The 19,720-nt window shown below is 46.4% G+C and overlaps 1 protein-coding gene across 2 annotated transcripts in view; it reads left to right on the top strand.

Moving 5' to 3' along the window:
- CAPZB (capping actin protein of muscle Z-line subunit beta) overlaps nucleotides 1-19,720 on the top strand; it is a 152,032-nt gene that overhangs the window by 65,248 nt on the left and 67,064 nt on the right. For both annotated transcript variants that reach the window (XM_039473489.2, XM_039473488.2), the window contains exon 2: nucleotides 3,635-3,724. In XM_039473489.2, the coding sequence (XP_039329423.1) occupies nucleotides 3,635-3,724 (90 nt within the window). The remainder of the gene's footprint in view (nucleotides 1-3,634; nucleotides 3,725-19,720) is intronic.

The following is a 19,720-nucleotide window of genomic DNA, read 5'->3' as shown; positions in this document are numbered from 1 at the left end:
AGATTAATTGGGATTAATGCAAAATGTGAGTCAGACCCTTTTGCAAAAGTATTCTAGTGCCATCAACGAGATTCAGCCCGACAGGACTGTCCAGACCCCTCAAGGGGTGGGGATGTGATCAGGATGTTGGAACTAAGGTTGTAAACAGTCTCTGAAGAAGGGTTGAAACAGTGTCTTTCACTTTGAGTTTCTCTGGTCAACTGAGGTCTTTTCCGAGATGACACTGCTCAGTTTCTAGTTAATCTCTCCTGATTATGTTCTGTCTGGATCACAGTTTCAGATTAGCCAGGCTTCCTTATATCTTAATTTGCTTTTCATTTATGGGAAGGATTGCTAATATCTAGCTGAAGACCAGAAGTTTTTAGGGGTTATACATGGTCTTTAAATTAGAATTGTATATAAAATGTTTCCCTGCATGTACAGTCTTCTGGAGAGGGACCTTGTCATCAATCAGATTCTGGGAATCTGCAGCCCCCACCGTGATTGTTTTTAGCCCAGGGCTTCTCAACCTTAACTCTATTAATATTTTGGGCTGGGTGATTCTTTGTTGTGAGGAGTCTGTGTATCTGTTTATACGCATCCCGGGGCCCTTCCCATTAGATGTCAGTAGTTTCTTCTCTCCCAGTTGTGAGAAAAACGTCTCCATACATTACCAAATGCCTTCTGGCAGGGTTGGCTGGAGATGTGTGTGTGTATGTGTGTGCACGTGCAAAATCATCCCTAGTTTAGAAGTACTAGTTTATACCTTTTAATAAGTTTGACTTGAATCATTTAGGGCAGGTGTCCCCAAACTACGGCCCACGGGCTGCATGCAGCCCCCTGAGGCCATTTATCCGGCCCCCAGCCGCACTTCAGGAAGGGGCACCTCTTTCATTGGTGGTCAGTGAGAGGAGCACAGTGTGTGGCGGCCCTCCAACGGTCTGAGAGACAGTGAACTGGCCCCCTGTGTAAAAAGTTTGGGGACACCTGATTTAGGGTTTTCTATTCTTGCTGGGCCAAGAGAATTCATAGCTATTTGTTGAGTTTGAACATTAACTCTAGTTTAAGGGGAGCAAGAGAGATCTAGGGCTGGGTTGAGGGGCAGGGAGGTTGGGCAGGGGAATCATTAAAAGTTTTTTTAGGGGCCGGGCGCGGTGGCTCATGCTTGTAATCCCAGCACTTTGGGAGGCCGAGGTGGGTGGATCACGAGGTCAAGAGATCGAGACCATTCTGGTCAATATAGTGAAACCCCGTCTCTACTAAAAATATAGGAAAAAAAATTAGCTGGGCATGGTGGCGCACGCCTGTAGTCCCAGCTACTCAGGAGGCTGAGGCAGGAGAGTTGCTTGAACCCAGGAGGCGGAGGTTGCGGTGAGCCGAGATCGCGCCATTGCACTCCAGCCTGGGTAACAAGAGCGAAACTCTGTCTCAAAAAAAAAAAAAAAAAAGTTTTTTTAATATTTAAAAGTTGTATGTCTATTTATATGCATGCAATATCCCCAGTCATTGAACACATACTATTGTGTATTAAACATTTCATATGCATTACCAAATTATTATAACTCTCTAAGGAAGATACTGTGTTCCGATTTTAATTCCTAGAGACTTCTAGAGATTCAGAAACCTGCCCATGGTTGTAAGTTAATGAATGACAGTGCTGGGAATTGAATATGTCTCTCTAGAGTCAAAGCAGCTTATCTGTGTGCTCTACTCTAGATGTGGTGTTAAAATTTCCTCTCATGCCACTGAGCCAAACTCATGTCACTGTGGCCTTGGCTGACACATGTTGGCATAGAAGTGCATGGCACAAATAGGGAATTCATGGTTGCTGGAATGTTTCATTAAGCAAAAACAAGTGGTCGAGTTTCTGGTGTGGTGTTTTTCTTTTCTCTTTGCAGAGTAGCCTGTTCGTTGTGTGTTCCAGAATAAATTGTCACTGATAGCCATCTTGAGCAAGGGACAAGCCTTTTCTTTGCTTTCATTCTTTTTTAAAACAGCCAGCTGTATATACCATATCAATATCTTTTTAAAAAATGAAATGGACTCTCCTTAAGAATGTGTTATGTCTTTGGTGACTGCGAAGTCGGTTCTTGCCTCCATGTGGTTAAGATACCTGGAGTCTAAGTGGTAATATTCAAAACTTGTATTTCATTAAGGCCACATGTGACATTTTGAGGATGACTTTGTGTATTTTATGAGACTGTAACTTGTTGATTTAGGGCTTTCAAAAATCCTGTAATTGGTCTGAGCAGAGCAGATGCCAGGTACAAATCAGATAGTGCCTCTCTGCTTGGGTAGTGTTGGGACTCCATCTGCCTTCCTTGCAGTCACCTGCATTTCTTAGAGTCACCTATACACGGGTCTTCACCATTGTATCTGGCCCACCCTTCTCACTTTGTTTCTTGTCGCATCTCCTGAGGTCCAGCCTTCCGTATTAGGGCCCACTGTGCATTGGATTTACTTTGCACTTTCCCAGCTTTGCTTCCGCTCAGTTCCCTTCCCCTCTCTCTCCCTTTATTTATTTATTTTGTATAGATTTGTGGTGACTGGCACCTGGTGGATCTCAGTAAATATTTGCAGCTATGTACTGTGAGGATGGTACTGTGAAGCACACAGTCTGTAGCTTTTAAAAGGTGCTGGGGCTGGGCACAGTGGCTCATGCTTGTAATCCTGGCACTTTGGGAAGCCAAGGCAGGTCGATTGCTTGAGCCCTAGAATTCGAGACCAGTCTGGGCAACATGGCAAAATCCCATGTTTGTGCCCCCCACCCCCACCCCACAACATACAAAAATTAGCCAGGTGTGGTGGCATGCACCTGTGGTCCCAGCTACTTGGGAGGCTGAGGTGGGAGGATCACTTGAGCCTGGGAAGTGGAGATTGTAAGGAGCCAGGGTCATGCCCCTACACTCCAGCCTGGGTGACAGAGCAAGACCCTAGCTTTAAAAAAATTAAAAACATTTTTTTGAAAGGGTGCTTGATAAACGAGAGTAATGGTTGTCTTTCTAGTCCCCTGCCACCACTGTGACATAGTTTATTGCATTTGCAGTCCACTTTGCTAGGCGAAGTGAGCTCTTGACTGTAGTGTGCCTCAGATCTTAGTGTTGTTTGCATGCGGCCTAGGGAAATTTATTAAGTTTCCATTGATTGAATGAAGCACTTTTAACCCCTGTGTGCATCTTGCCACTTGTTCTTTGCCTGGCTTTTCCCCCTCACTTGGAGCTCATCAAGGAACCTGGCCTGGGGATTGTTACCTGATGTCTATACCCAGGTTACAACAAAGGGGAAAGTTAATCCACTACTTGAGTGTGCTCACCATGGAACCAACTGGGAGTCAGTTGACATCTACAGCTGCCAGGGTCTGTTGAGCAGGAGCAGGGGAGCCTGCGAGGCAGCTTTCTGACCTCTGCAGCCTCCTTCCACTTCTTGCAGGGTCTTTTGGATGCCCCCACTTGAGACAGAGACTGCTGTCGAGGGGGAGCAGACAGCCTGCACAGTAGGCCCCCTCCAGGCTGCTGGCACACAGAGACCTGGCAAAGGGCCTGCTGCACGGCTCTTTGGGTTTTAGAATGCCTTGGGCAAGGATGCTTTTTAAAAGGAGTTTTTGGTATTCCTTCTGGCAAAAAGGACTGACACACTTTTATTTCTCTCTCCACAGAGTGATCAACAGCTGGACTGTGCCTTGGACCTAATGAGGCGCCTGCCTCCACAGCAAATCGAGAAAAACCTCAGCGACCTGATTGACCTGGTACGTGCCTCCTTCACGTGGTTCCATTTGAGACTGTGGCTAAGAGCTGGTTGCTTTTGTGTAGCTTTTTCCATGCAGAATTCGCAACACAGGAAACCTTTTATCTCCCTAGCCAACCAGCCCACTGAACTATGATATTCCTCCAGCCAGAGAGAAGATGGATTTCATATGGTGGTCTGTCATTCAGAACCATCTGTGTCAGTGAAGCCCAAGTTAGGAGTTCTAAAGTTAATGTCAATCTCCTCCCTCCCCAACTGCCTTGTCTTCAGTTTCCAGAAGCTTGCATTTAGGTGTGATGAGGAAGAGGCCGTACCCATCTGGCAGGCATTCAGCAGTGCATGCAGGCCAGACACTATCAGTCTTTGCTATTGTGTGAGTTTCTCCAGCCAACACAGTACAAGCGTCTCCCTGTAAGATGCTTCCATGCCTTCATTTCTAGTTGGAAAAGGTATAACAAGCAAAAGTTGGCTTATGAAAGGACCCATCACATCTAGTTTCTAAATATTCTATTTATTTTCATAGATTTTTATGCTCAGGATGATTGGTCTCGAGACGATGCCTCAAATTCACTAGCACTGTATTATGTGAGAGTGCTCAAAATACTTTTAAAAATCTGTAAAGCCGTAGGAAATAACAGAAAGAAATAAAATCAGATCTTAAGAGGCCAACCAAATCACACTGATCACTTGGCAGTGAGTTCTGGCGCTGGGTTTGGAACTTGAGTCCTTGAGTCCCGTCGTCTGTTTTTTCCACTGTGTCCCGTGTCTTCTTGGATGTGATTATCTGTTGCCAACCATGGCTCATCAGTGAGGTATCTTTTTAAAGAGTGGGTTGAGAGCTCGTTCATATGCTGTAGTAATTTATTTAATTCCACGTATGCATTCAGAACAGTTTTACTAGGAAAAAAATAATGACAGCTAGGAGAGGCATGTACGTCATTCACAGAGAAAACTTCACAGCAGCCTGAAAGGTCTGTAGTGTGACTATCTGCATATTTATAGGGATGCAAACTCCCAGCTGAGAGGCAAGTGTGTGACACAGAGCAGAGTGTGTAGAAGGAGCTGCGAACCTGCTGTATCTCATTCATGGTAATTCAGGAAGTGGGAAGAAAGAGGTTTCTTGAGGTCATTGGCTGCTCAGAGAGACAACTGCGTGTGCGTGTGATGTAAGTAGAAAGAAGACAGGTATCAAAAAAGAGGGTCCCAGCCAGACAGTCAACGTTTCAGATGAGCAGTAACATAGTTGTGATGCGGATGAACCCACCGTGTGCTCCGGATCAGGGGTCCCGGGCCAGGAGCCAGCAAAGATGACTGAAGCAGGTTTGGCAGGGTTTAGGGGGCACAGGCCCATTGGGAAGGGCAGCTGCCCTCGTTATTCCAGGTACTTGTTGCCCTGTTAGAAGTAGAGCCTCTGTTGCTCATTTTTGGATTTTTCTAGAGGAACCATCTATTTGGGTTTTTTTGTTTTGTTTCGAGACAGTGTCTCTCTCTCTCACCCAGGCTGGAGTGCAATGGCGCGATCTCAGCTCACCACAACCTCCACCTCCTGGGCTCAGGCAATTCTCCTGCCTCAGCCTCCTGAGTAGCTGGGATTACAGGCACGCGCCACCATGCCCAGCTAATTTTTTGTATTGTTAGTAGAGACGGGGTTTCACCATGTTGACCAGGATGGTCTCGATCTGTTGACCTCGTGATCCACCCGCCTCGGCCTCCCAAAGTGCTGGGATTACAGGCTTGAGCCACCGCGCCCAGCTGCTGAACTTTTATGCAGTGCGTCGTGCACAACCATATTTAAACTCTCAACAGTCCTATGAGGTAGGACCAGAATGAGGTCTGGGAAGTACCTTTGCGTCTTTGCATTTTTCTTAGTTAGAAATCTGTGCTCGATCCTGTGTGGAGGAAGTGGGCAAAAGTTGAAGGTGTGATTCACCTTTCATTTGGTCAGCTGCAGCGGCCTGTTTTTCTTCTAAACTCAGCATGAAAGCATGCTTGGCTGAGTTTAAACTTAGTTTGCCAATTTAGTTATTACTGTATTTTAGACATAAGCCAAACATAGAAGTAGGAAATGATGAGCAAATTTTTCTCAGTAGACCCTTCCCGGTGTTTAACAGGCTGTTTTGTTCTTATGGCAACCGAAGTGTTTTACTACAGCTGTGTCTTTTCTCTGGGACTCCCTCATCTCTGGAGTCCCTTCCAGAGATGTGCATGTAGCTGCTTTTATCAAAACCTGGTCAGCTGGTTCCCTTGCTGCCCGGGCCAGTTTTCCTTGGGCTCAACAGAGAAATTGCAGCATTGATGGTGAATGAAGCAGAGGATCAAGAGCTGTCTTTTGCCATAGCCAGATACTGAATGACAGAGATCAGCTCTGAGGTTTAGTTGCAGGATGGTACTTGGACACAAGTTGAAGTGCCAGACTTGTATCTACCATTGATGTATGATGTAGTGTGTGACATTCCACAGATTACTGTCAGACCGTACTACTTTTTCTTTTCTTTTTTTTTTTTTTTTTTTTTTTTTTTTGGAAACAGGGTTTTGCTCTGTCTCCCAGGCTGGGGTGTAGTGATACAATCAATCAAAGCTCAGTGCAGCCTCAAACTCCTGGGCTCAACTGATCTTCCTGCCTCAGCCTTGCAAGTAGCTAGGACTACAGGTGCCCACCACCACATCTGGCCAATTTAAAAAAATATTTTCTTTACCACAGAGACTGGTTCTCCCTATGTTGCCCAGGCTAGTCTCGAACTCCTGGCCTCAAGCAATCCTACTTTTCTGTTTTTAACTTTGTCTTCTGTAGAATGTATTCTAGAGCCGGTGGAGGTGGGCTGAGGTTGGGGTGGACAGCTGACGTATGTTGAACACCCGCTGTGTGCCCAGGACTAAGCTGGGGACTTCTGTTTGTGTTTATTATTTCTTAAAAGTCATACAACACCCCTGTAAGGTGCACATGGCCACCTCACCTCTTTTAGATGATTTAGACTCTATGGGGAAGAAGCCAGGAAAGGGATGTGGCTTTGGAGCACCAGGAGTTCTGGTTTCTCCAGCTTCCCGGATTCCTTTGGGTCAGTGACACTGAAAGCAACAGATTAAATGTGGCGTGTCTATGTGGTATATCAGTTTTGCCTGTTTGGAGAGAAACTGTTAAATAATTAAGTTCATTAGTAATTAAAATGTTAACACATAGGTATATTATGGAGAATAATATTAAATTCATATAATTTAAAAGCAAAAACTAGACACAGGGCAAAAAAAAAAGAAACAAAAAAAAAACCCTTCTCTGAACCAGACCACTTAGGATTAGTGGTTCACTTTCCTCCATTGCCTCAGGGGGCGGCCTGAGAGGCGCCAGCTCCCCCTCACTGGCTGTGTGGAGGCCACCTGGGGCCCCATCTGCCTCAGAGGCTGAACAAGAGGCCAGAGTGGATTCCCATCATCCAGAGTGGATTGGGGAAACAGTGTTCTCATTAATTTTTTAATTGAAGTAAGGAGGAATGTCAGAATGGAAATGGAGCATGACTTTTCAACAAATTAGGATCTGGTACCTCATGCCTCATTAAAACTGTATTGACATGCAGTGGCCAGGCATGGCGGCTCATGCCTGTAATCCCAGCACTCTGAGAGGCTGGTGGATCTAAGGCCAGGAGTTCAAGACCAGCCTGTCCAACATAGTGAAACCTCATCTCTACTGGAAAAAAAAAAAAAAAAAACCAACTATATTGACATACTTCAGAAACCACTTTCTGATTGATGGCCTGGCTTTGAGCTCCTCACTACGTATGGTGCTCATAGAAGAGGCAGCACGCTGGTTTTGTACTGGATCCTGTGACCGATCCTGGAAGTTACTTCTTTGAATGTTTTATTTTCATCACTGCCAGTGTTCTCTGGGAATGGCAGTTTTTCGTTTTTTCTTTTTAACTGAATTTACAAAATGCTTTATTCTGTAAGAATTGGTCTGTGCTGAGTACACTGTTGTGGCATTGACATTCACATGCAGTTCTAGTTTCTTCCCAAAGCTATAATTTCAGGAAATTCACACTGTTATGCATCTGTCTAAAGGCAAAGGATCTGGGCCTTTGTTACATGTAATTTGGGATCAGTCAGGTGTTTTGAAAGTAACTAATGCACTGCTGTCCCATGCAAACAGCAGTCATTCCTCCCATGCTCACCTGGCCACGATAATGAAGGGGAGGTGGCTGTTTTCAAGAAAAGTCTCCAGTTTTAAGACTGACAAGAATGTTAGGATTTGCCAGCATTCCCCATGAAGGGAATGGCTTCACTTAGATGTTAGAGCCAGGGAACTGTGGGGGGATGGACCCAGTCCACCAGTGGTCTGATTACAGAGTAGTGTTAAAGAGAAACATGGTAGATGCTTGGCAGCCAGGCCAAGGCAGCCCAATTTATCATGCCAGATCGGCTTGCTTTTTTCTTCCCAGCATCAGAGTTTTTGCTGCCTTGGGATTAGGAGGCCTGCTCTGATTGGTGGGAAATGACCTTCCTTTGCAGATGGCTAAAACATCATTTTATTACATATTAATCCCATTGTGCTAGAGTAAATCCAGCCAAAATCCGTTGTTAAGCTGTTTCAAAAATACCCACACGTCCACAAGGGCCAAGAATCATATGATGCGAAGATGTCCCTTGGCTTCATAAACTTGGACCTTCTATGGCTTTACTCTGCACACTGGCAGCAAGAGCAGAAACATCTCGGCTGAGGTGTATTTTGAGCCCTGAGCTGAGGAAGGAGTTTGTTTCTGCATATTGGCACCCAGCAGGCCATCCGTCCTTTGCCTTTTTAAGAGCAAACCAAAAATAGCCGTGAATCTGTTTAACTAGGCAAGAAAGTCTCTGCTTGCAAACATTGGTCACTTCATGTTTTAATTCCTCCGCTTCTTTCTTTCTTATAGTCACCCTAAAGGTCCAGCTCTTGGGTGTCCCCAGACTTTACTCAGGCAAGGGGAAGACATCAGGGCTGGGAAGGTATCCAGGCCAGGAGGTAAAGGTGGAAGAGACATCCTGATCCTTTACTGGGGAGTTGATAACTTAATAGGTTATTTCATTTCAGCATCTTATTTTTAAATAGCCAGAACAGCCCTCTAGAAATAGAAAGAGCCAGCTGGACATGGGGCTTCACACTGCCAGCCTCACCAGTACCCGTACTTTGAAATGATCCCTGTTGGCACGTGCATCAGGGCAGCATGATGCCCAATGGAGTGTGATTTGACAGATGAGAAGGCTGGAGTGCATGGGGGTCCTGTCCACATTCGGACCTCGGTGAACAAGTGGAGAACTGCTGGTTACGTTTCCAAGAACCTGCTGTCCGTGAGGCAGCCCAAGGAACCAACTCAAACACATTTGTAATTGATTGGTGATGTTAAGGCTGATATTGTTATTTAATAGTTCATTAATACGATTGATTAGCAGAATATCTGATGTCTGCTAAGCAGTGCCGCTCAGTTTTCAGTCTTTAATAGTTAAAGCAATGAAATGTGGAAATTATTTTTCCAGGGACAGCTGTGTGGAGTGAAGCAAAACTCAGTTGTGTCCCCAGGTGATGAAGGTGCCCTGGGCCTGGGACCCAAGACACTACCCCTGCCTTTGGGGATCTTGAAGGCCAGATGGGATCTGTTAATAGAGTAAGCAGGCTTACATGTTCTACTTCCCTAGTTTCCCCTTTAGCAATGTCATTCAGACAATCTCAGACCAGCATTTTTCCTCCTTTATTTCAAAAACAACATTTAAAATGTCTTCTCCTAGGCTGGGCATGGTGGCTCACACTTGTAATCCCAGCACTTTGGGAGGCTAAGGTGGGCAGATCACTAGGTCAAGAGATCGAAACCATCGTGGCCAACATGGTGAAACCCTGTCTGTACTCAAAATATAAAAATTAGCTGGGCATGGTGGCATGCACCTGTAATCCCAGCTACTCAGGAGGCTAAGGCAGGAGAATCGCTTGAACCCGGGATGTGGAGGTTGCAGTGAGCCGAGATTGTGCCAGTGCCTTCCAGCCTGGTGGCAGAGTGAGACTCTGTCTCAAAAAAAAGTCTTCTCTGAGGCTGGGTGTGGTGGCTCAAACTTGAATCCCAGCACTTCGGGAGGCCAAGGTGGGAGGATTGCTTGAGCTCAGAAGTTTGAGACCAGCCTGGGCAACATAGGGAGACTCCATCTCTATTAAAATTAAAAAATGAGTTGGGCATGGCAGCGTGCGCCTGTGGTCCCAGCTACCCAGGAAGCTGAGGTGGGAGGATCACTTGAGCCCAGGAGGTCGAAGCTGCAGTAAGCTATGATCACTCCACTGCACTCCAGTTTGGGTGACAGAATGAGACCCTGTTATTATTATTATTTTTAAGTTTTTGCCTTTCTAAAGGGGTCTCAGCTGAAGTAGGTAAAAAGGTAGTGGATTCAGTCAACATTTATTGAGCACCTCCTGGAAGTCAGGCACTGTGTTTAAGTATGGGAAGAAGTGCAGCCTTTATTCCTTTGCCTTCTCTTTCAGAGGTAAAAATGCAGGGATTCTCGGCTCGATCCGTGAAAAGAATGACCCTGGTTGGATTCTTTCAGGCCGTTGGTTATTCACCAGTGAATAAGCTCTGAGGATGAGTAGCAAGAGCTGCAGAACTGACTTATTTTTTCTGCAAGCATTTATTGTATTTACCATCCATGTACCAGACACTATTCCAGGTGCTGGGCTTTTTGGGAGAACCAGATGAAGGGCCTTGCTCTGTGGAGCTGACATTTCATTGGGAATTAATTTCTGGAAGGAGGACTTGGCTGTGCACAGCTTTACACGCTGTACATCTATTGAACAGGATAACTGGCAGTTGTACTTACTCGTTTTTACTTACGCATAAAGGTGTTAGAGGCTCTTTAATGCCCAGCTCTCAGGAAGTGTTTGTCCACTTCTGTAACCCATTGCTTGCCACCTTTGTTTTCCTTTTGAGACGGAGTCTCGCTCTGTCGGTAGGCTGGAGTGCAGCAGCACAACCTCGGCTTATTGCAACCTCCACCTCTGGGGTTCAAACAATTCTCCTGCCTCAGCGCCCCCACTCACCCAGCCCCAAGTAGCTGGGACTACAGATTCATGCCACCACCCCCAGCTAATTTTTGTATTTTTAGTAGAGACAGGGTTTCACCATGTTGGCCAGGTTGGTCTTGACCTCTTGACCTCGTGATCTGCTTGCCACTGTTTAACTGGTCTCTCAGTAGCTTGTGCCTTGGTGCTTCTCAGATTCTTTCCCCAAAGTACTCCTGTCAATAGAGGAATAAAGAAGAACAAATACACATCTTTGGAGTTTTAGGGGAAAATCCAAAGGTGCCTGCCTCAAGGGGAGCATTTTATGTTTTGTCTTATTAAAAAATTATATTCTCTGTAATCCCAGCACTTTGGGAGGCTGAGGTGGGCAGATCACAAGGTCAAGAAATCGAGACCATCCTGGCCACCATGGTGAAACCCTGTCTCTATTAAAAATACAAAAATTGCCGGGCGCGGTGGCTCAAGCCTGTAATCCCAGCACTCTGGGAGGCCGAGGCAGGTGGATCACGAGGTCAAGAGATCGAGACCATCCTGGTCAACATGGTGAAACCCCGTCTCTACTAAAAATACAAAAAATTAGCTGGGCATGGTGGCGCGTGCCTGTAATCCCAGCTACTCAGGAGGCTGAGGCAGGAGAATTGCCTGAACCCAGGAGGCGGAGGTTGCGGTGAGCCGAGATCGCGCCATTGCACTCCAGCCTGGGTAACAAGAGCGAAACTCCGTCTCAAAAAAAAAAAAAAAAAAAAAAAAAAATTATATTCTGTCTGGGTATGTGGCATTCACCTGAAGTTACAAGTACTTGGGAGGCTGAGGTAGCAGAAACGCTTGAACCCCAGAGTTCAAGACCAGCCTGGGCAACATAACTAGACCCCCATCTCTTAAGAAAAAAATTAATAATATTCCAATCCATAACATGCCCATATGCAAGTCATTTTAACATTTAAAAAATGCTTTTTCCACCAGAGTTCCTCATGGGTTTATGTTAGGGGTGGGGAAACTCAGCTTCCTCTCTCCCACCCATCCTTGGGTCTGCCTGGAAGTTTTCTCTGAGCTGGATGTTGTCTCTGAAGCAGGAGTCGGGTAATGGATGGGTGGAATCATTGGTAATATGCATCAGCCCCTACATAGTCTCTGTTGTGACTGATGTTTCTGAGCATATTCTGAGCTTTCCTACAGACAATGCTGCTATAGTTCCCGTTTTATAAGGAGAAAAAGCATTCCAGCCCAAAGCCTCCAGCAGTATTTTAATGAACTCCATTCCTTGGAAAGTTGTGGTGAGCCTTTCATAGGAGCCTTTTGCTCTGCGAATGGGCGGCAGCTGTGGGGACTGAGGTAGGGAGAGCAGGAGGCACACTCTGGACGGTAGGTGATGAGCTGGCCCTGCTTCCCGCCCAGCCTGGCCTTTCCTGAGGATGGCAGCCCTTCCTGACCCTGGCCTGTTATTGACCTGAGGACCTGCCACCTAATATTGCAGCCTCTGATTTGTGTCCAGGTGGCAGCCAGGCAGCCCTTTGCTGCTGGGAAGAAATGGCATGATTTGCTTAGAAAGAGGATGTAGGGCTTCCTGGGGTGATCTCACCTGACCTGCTCCCTCATAGATTTGGCCAGAAGTGATGTTAGATTCTGATGAGTTCTGTTGCATGCAGAATAATAGTTCCTCATCTGATCCAATTAAGAATGAGATTAATTGCCTCCTGTAAAGGCAGTCCAGACAATGATGCTGGAATGAAGGCATGCAAGAGAAAAGTAATGAATGAAAGACATTAGTAGAGTCATTGGCTTTACTTTGTGTGTGTTCCTTGGGGAGCAAAGACTGTTTCCAGGAGACTGTAATGATACATCCTCCACTCCCGAGCAGTCCTAGAACTGCCAGCCTCAGCAGTACCCGTAATGGTAGATTTTTCCCTTAGGAGAAGGGGCTTGAATTTCTCCAAAGCCAACTATTTTGAAAATTGGTGATCTCCCATCATCTTTTAGATAGCCACCATGTAAGCTTTGGTTATTTTTTAGAGATTGCAAATTTCAAAGTAGAAATTATTTTTTGTTTGGTCTTAGGTTAACAGTTTGACTCTTTATAAAACACTTTTCAATTACATGAAAATTTTTTTTTTCATTTTTAAAAAAGTTTTAAGTTAAATATAGAAAATAGAGACGGGGTCTCACCATGTTGCCCGGGTTGGTCTCAAACTCCTAAACTCAAGCAGGCCTTCCGCCTTGGCCACCCAGAGTGCTGGGATTATAGGTGTGAGCCACAGCACCTGGCCAAAATAAATAAATTTTAATGGATCTCCATCAGATGTCAGTAAGTACTGCTATTACCGGTCTCGTTATTTATACACTCATCAGGACCTTGTTTCTGTCTTCATAGTCATTTTGTGAAGTGAGTGGGAGGAAACCAAGGAGTGGAGGAGGGCAGTGAGTCCCTGACCTGATAGGTGAGGGGTGGGGTCGAGGGGAAATTCCAGTCAGTATTTTCCACTGAATTACAGCCTTAAGAATGAAAATATTACAGTGTACCATTTCTTACATGTCCTGCCAAAATGAAATCATCTTTTAAAAGTGAAAATGTAAAGGAAATTTATAATGAGAGCCAGGGAAGAATGGTCACCGTGGAAGTATCTAAGGGAAAAAGACTTAAACTTCTGCTCCAGCCGCTGCTGGTGTGGTGCTTTGTGCAGCCATCCTCCTGCAGAGCTTGACCGGCAGAGGGGCTAGGGGGGCTGCGGGGAACCCAGGCTCAGCTGGAACAGCGGGGCAGAGGCAAAGCTTCCTATTGCAGCCCTCCCCGCCCCCGTCCGCCCCCGCCACACACGCTTTGCATTGTGTGCGTTTGGGGGAAGAGTGCTGTTTTGAAAGCATTCTGCCCAGATGTGCGTGAGTAGTATATCACTATACTTTCAGTTAGAACAAACGTAAAAATTTTGGAAAAAAGCATTGTACCTCAAGAACCAATGGGATGGTTCGGTAAGGGAGCTTATTTCTAGGTGGTGTGTCCTGCTGTTACAGATGGGTTCTTGTCCCCCTCCCCCCACCCCATCTCCCTTGGCATTTTATCTGTTCTAACTGGTTTATGCTGGAGCACAGTCTGATTTTGGTACATTTAAAGGCAGTCACCTAAGCAGCAAGCAGGCAGTGCATAAAGACAACTGCAGAGCTTCAGACTGAGTGGCAGAAGAAAATGAGTCGGAATTCTCAGAAACAGACCCAGTAATGGAAGAACTTAGAACAATCACAAGTGGTATTCCTATTTGGGAGAAAATAATTGTTCAATAAATGTGTTGAAACAGCTGATGCTATTGAAGGAAAACACACTAAAACTCTATTGCAACAGCATGTAGTCAAATTTCATATTTCTCATGGATGAAGAATTAAGATTAAATGAACATGAAAGACCCAGAGAGCACATATCAGTATTTGATCCTGAGTTAAAGGAGGCCTTTAGAAGGTGCATTAGCCAGTGCTGAAATGATAGCTTTGACTGTATGCGAATTTGACTTAAAAGTTTATGCAAAATTAAAAAGCAAAGAACACACTCTGAAAAGCATTTGTACCTTTTGGCAAAGAACTTCTCTCTTGAAACCTGAGAACACCTGCTGAGGCTACTGGAGTTGTCGTCCCCATTGGACAGATGAAGAAGCAGGGCCTCCAGCACTTTATCCAGAGTCACCAAGTAGTGATGGTGGAGCTGAGCTTTGGACCCAGACAGCCCTACTCCAGGGCTCTTAACCACCACATGGCATTGCCTCTGTCAATAAGAAAATAGGAATACTTTGTTAGAATGAAGAGCTGGCTACCTAGGCAATTCACAGAGGAAGAAACACAAACGCTTGATATGTGAAACTTTTGGTCCTCACTAGTAGTCAGAAGTGCAAAATAAAACAAGCAGGGATGGCTGGAAAAGGCTCCTTCACAGATGACTGTTCCTTCTGCTTGGTGGGTGGATTCGTTTCTTGATGGAATGTGACCTGCACATTTCCTGACTCTCTAATGAATATAACGCCTCACCTAGGCATTGAGTCTCTCAAGAGACAAAGGGCAGTGACTGACTGGGAGAAGTCCAGAAATGATTACTGGATAATCATACTCCATTATCCATTAAGAGCATCACCACCCATGTTGGCATATCAAAGGCTCTGAGCAGTCCCGCAGCTAATAGAAAAAGAACTGAACCTGTTTTTTGTTAAACCAGCATTTTTCCAACTCACTTTCAAGGAATGTGCTTTGGGAAGCATTGGTTTCCTGGGAAGGGTCATAACCTACACCCTAACTGACCTGGATTCTATACCGTTTTTTGACAGTGGCCTTAAGTGCGATGTTAGCCAAACCTTTTATTTTAATAAGTGTTTGGTAAAATGGGGTAGAAGAAAACATGGCATTTTTGAAATGATTTATTTGTTTTTGCAAATAGAGAACTGCTTCAGGAAACATCCTTTTGCTTCCATCAGAGGGACAAAGGTAGATGAAAAGCACTGTGTACATTAAGAAGGTGCCTTGGCCGGGCGCGGTGGCTCAAGCCTGTAATCCCAGCACTTTGGGAGGCTGAGGCGGGAGGATCACGAGGTCGAAAGATCGAGACCATCCTGGTCAACGTGGTGAAACCCCGTCTCTACTAAAAATACAAAAAATCTAGCTGGGCGTGGTGGCGCATGCCTGTAATCCCAGCTACTTAGGAGGCTGAGGCAGGAGAATTGCCTGAGCCCAGGAGGTGGAGGTTGCAGTGAGCCGAGATCGCGCCATTGCACTCCAGCCTGGGTAACAAGAGCGAAACTCCGTCTCAAAAAAAAAAAAAAAAAAAAGAAGGTGCCTTGGCAGATCTTACTTGAAGTCGGGAAACCTGGGTTGTAGCTTTGGGTCTGCCACTAACTCGCTTTGGGAATTGTAGATCTCCCTGTGTCTCTGGCCCCCACTCTGCAAAGTACAGGTCTCTCGATCTCTCAGAACTGGAGGTCTGTTGCCTAGAACTGAAAGAACGTCACCATGGCTACCCTTCTGTTGATGTCACTACTTTTGGATCCCCTTTTGCTAGTGGAAGAGGCATCGTTTTCTCTCAGGTCTGTGACCTGCCCCACATGATAAATATGTAGAGAGAACAGAGCAGATGCCTCCAGCCCATATTTCTTTTTCCCTGGGTGGCTCACTAGAGCGGGAAGAGAAGGCTCACTGGGACTTGAATCCTGGTCTGGTCACCTTCTAGCTTTGAGACCTTGGGCAGGGCACTTTATCTCCCAAAGTTTCTAAAAGCTGAATTCATGGGATGGTTGGGAGGATTCAGGGTGCGTGTAAACTGCAGACGTGAGTGGAAGACAGACAATTGAGGACAGCTGATGCCTTTACCGCCTTCATTGGCTTCCTAGAGCCTGTTGGCTCACTCCTGGGTTCTGCCAGCCCAGAGGCTGTGCCCTAGCACCCCAGGCAGCCTTCTGGGCTGCATTTCCACAGTGAACCCAGTCCCAGCCTTGGCTCCCACAGTGGGGCATTTTATAACCCAGGGCACCTTTGCAAGGACTCAGTTTATTTATCTGAGGAAGGCAAGTAAGAGGCTCTCCATCAAGACCTTGGAGACAGTCATGAGAACTGGTCAAGGTGAGAATCCCTGAATGGGAAGCTGGAAGCACCATGGCCCCCCACCCAAAGGTGAGTCATGGAGGTCAGAAGGTGAGCATCCAGCCTGTGGCTGACTGGTTTCCATTCTGCAGAGATAAGGGTCATCAGACATGAGCTACGCACTCTGCCCTGGTGGAGTCTCTCCCCATCCTCTTCCTGATTGCTTGCTAGGCACTTTTCTTCCTGCTTCTGCACCCCAAATGAGGAGCCTTCACCAGTTATCACTGGGAAAGTCTTTGGAAGCCCTGGGAGAGAAAGCTAGACAAGAACGTGCTGGATGGTCTGAGATGGGAGGAAGGAGTCTTGGGTTGATATCAGTGTCCAAGGATAAGCCAGCCTGCAGCCTCCCAGGTGATCAGACCCATCACTCCTCAGCCATCCAGAGATGCCAGGTCACCTGTGAAACCTCAGGATCCTTTCTGTCAGCTTCCCAGCTTCTTTGCCATTTACCCTCTTCCCTGTCAGCACTGCACACCTCTTGCCCCTCTATTTACTCTGAATCTCTTGTCCTCTTCTTGAACTCACATCTCTATTTCCCCCCTCCCCAGGCACCCTTCCCCCCAGCTTGAGAGCCCCCCAGTGTATGTGTGAGGATCCTATATAACCTCCCAGTGATGGGCCTTTGTTCCTTGTCTTCTTTCCTCTCTGGGCCTCTCCTGGGACTGCTCTCTGGTGGGAGGCTGCTCTCAGGTGAGCAGCTCACCTGCTGCTACATGTGCATAACCCTGATGCAGAAAATGCTTGTGAGGTGCCACTAACCAAGAAGCAGACCAAGGCTGGAAGTGGAGTGCTCATTCGTTTTGCATACTTTCTTGGAAACAGGTTGGCAATTTAGTGCCCCTGACCACTCCTTTATATGCCAGACCAGAGTAGCCTATTTTGGTGTAGTTGGAAATTCAGGTTTTACAAAATTCTTGGTTAGGTGTTTCTAGGCTGTTAGTCTGAGATTGGATGCCTGAAATGGCTGCGTGGGAGCACTGAAGTTGATGGTTGAGTGCCTCGAAATCGAAAGGCGCAATGCAGTTCAGCTCTTGTCTTTACCACATCTTAGCTGTGTGACTACTTCATCTGTGAGATGGGCATAATGAATTAGAGATGGTGGTGGAAAGCTTCTAGCACAGTACCTGGCTTGTAGTAGCTGTCTGTGTGGGGTTCTGTGGTCACATCAAACTTGCACAAAATACCCTGCTGTTCTCCTTGGTTTTAGGAATGACTACTGTGTGCGAGGTACTGTTCCAGACCTTTTGCTTATTTAAACTGCACACCACAAAGTTAGTCTTTTAAGCCCATTTTACAGATGGGAAACCAAATGAGGTATCATCAGTTGGTCCAAGTCTCACAGCTGATTAGTAAGGAACAGAGCTGGGATGTACCTCTGACTACAAAGCCTGTCTTCTCCGCCATGCTGTTTGTGCCCAAAGCTGCTCCAGGAATAGCTTTCTGCTTGTCACCTCAGGTCGCCAGCAGACGGCTGACTCTGAATGCAGCTATCTTCACAATTTTTAGTGCCAGCAAGAAGTGATTCAGTTTTCATGGTGGGTAGCTTTCCCCTTCCCACGTAGAGAGGGTGTCCCATTCTGGTCTCCTGTGGTTAAAGGTGCACTGCTGATGGAGATGGAAGCGTCCATGGTAACAAGCACGAGACCCAGACATCCCAGCTGCCAGCACCAAGCAGCAGTGCCCGGAGTAGGGGTTGGGGGGATGGGTTCCGGTGTACCCAGAGGCTTTGCATTGCTTACATAAAGGAGCTTCAGAGCTTTAGGAGGGATGCAGGGGGAGGAGTAGTCCCACCCTCCTCCTTTTTTGGGTCATTGGCCCTCATTGGGCCGGACACTTCTAATTCACTAATCAGACGGTTTGCGGTTGCCCTTTGCCACATCTGTGGCTGCCTTCCTGGGCCTGTCGAGCTCACAATTAAGGTTCATTAGAGACCCTGTCAGTCATAGCACGCACAGAGCCTGCCTGAGAGAGGCCTTGCCAGGGGGCTGGCCAGCCCCATGCCCCCACCGAAACGAGTCCCTTCGCAAATGACTGCCGACCAAATTCTAGAGGCTTTGTGTGCAGCAGAAGGGGCTATGAGCAGCCCTTGTGAAGCTCCAGACTTTCGGGTTCTAATGGGCCCATTGCCTTTTATGTAATTGAAACCTTCAGGCGAGCACTGGAATTGACATTACAGATGGAGGCGGTGGGAGTGCTGTCAGATGAATGCTTTGGAGGGAGCATCTGACAGCCGGCCACTACGATGAGAGATTCGGAGCCAAATGCAGAAGAAATTTAATGATCGTTCATCTCCCTCTCCCTCTTTCTGAAATATATTGGGACTCTTAATTACTATTGACTGGAAGCTAAAACAACACTCCTAGTTTAGAACGAAAGTGTTTAGGAGATTTGCCCTAGGCTGAAAGGATTATCCTTTATACAAGGTATTTTTTTTTTTTTTTTTTGCCTCTTTCTGACCATGTGCTGAACATCAATTGGGAGTGAAGGCGATATGTACATTAGGTGTTTTAAAGAGGCTTAATACTTCTTCACCTACATTGTTTTCCTGTCTCATTGACCTTCCAAGTCCCAAACGCCGCCTGTAGGGGCAGCCAGTTCTCCATGTCATATCTAATTCACTGAAAGCACTCCATGCTGTGTGCCGTAACTGTGCTGTTAGCACGGGAGGGCCCTCTGGCTTCTGGGCATCTGTGGGATGGCATGATGCTCGCCTGCATTCCCAGACCCTAATGCAGTGCCTGGCCACTTGGCGGTACTAAATAAATATGAGATAATGAACCAAAAAAATCCCATCCCCAAATTCTGAGGGGAGTCCACATGAGACATTCTAGGCTGTGTAACCTGAGACTAAGAGATGAGAGGGGACAGGGATGGATGCCTCGTGAAACTGAGCTGTGACTTGGGAGACCTCAGCCCCTGGGACTCAAGGGCAGTTGATCCCAGCAGCTGACAGTATATGGACAGAGTCTTTAAGGTTACAGAGTCATGAGTTAGTTGGGGCTGGCTGCATGCACCCTGAATATCTAGGTGACCCTGAGTCAGCTACCTAGACTCCAAGCCTCAGTTTCCTCATCTGTGGAATGGAGAGAATTCTGGATTCGCCTCATTCTCAAAGAGGGCAACTGAATATTAAAGGAAGTTGTGTGGCAAAAATGCAGGATGCAAATCACCCAAGGAAGGTGGTGGAATCCTGTGACAGGAGCGGCTCGAATCCATTGCTTTCCCGTGATCGCTGAGCTGTCCTTTTAAGGAGGAGAGTGCATGCCCTTTGTCAAAAGCAGCCTGTGTTTTTCTGTTTGGCCAGCTAGATGGGTGAATCCTGCTTGGTCCGGCTCTAAAATGTCATGTTTTCTTCCAGGAGAGGGACTG

This window comes from Saimiri boliviensis, chromosome 11, assembly GCF_048565385.1.
Source record: "Saimiri boliviensis isolate mSaiBol1 chromosome 11, mSaiBol1.pri, whole genome shotgun sequence".
Classification (NCBI taxonomy): Eukaryota; Metazoa; Chordata; class Mammalia; order Primates; family Cebidae; genus Saimiri; species Saimiri boliviensis.
This window is presented reverse-complemented; position numbering and strand designations above follow the sequence as displayed.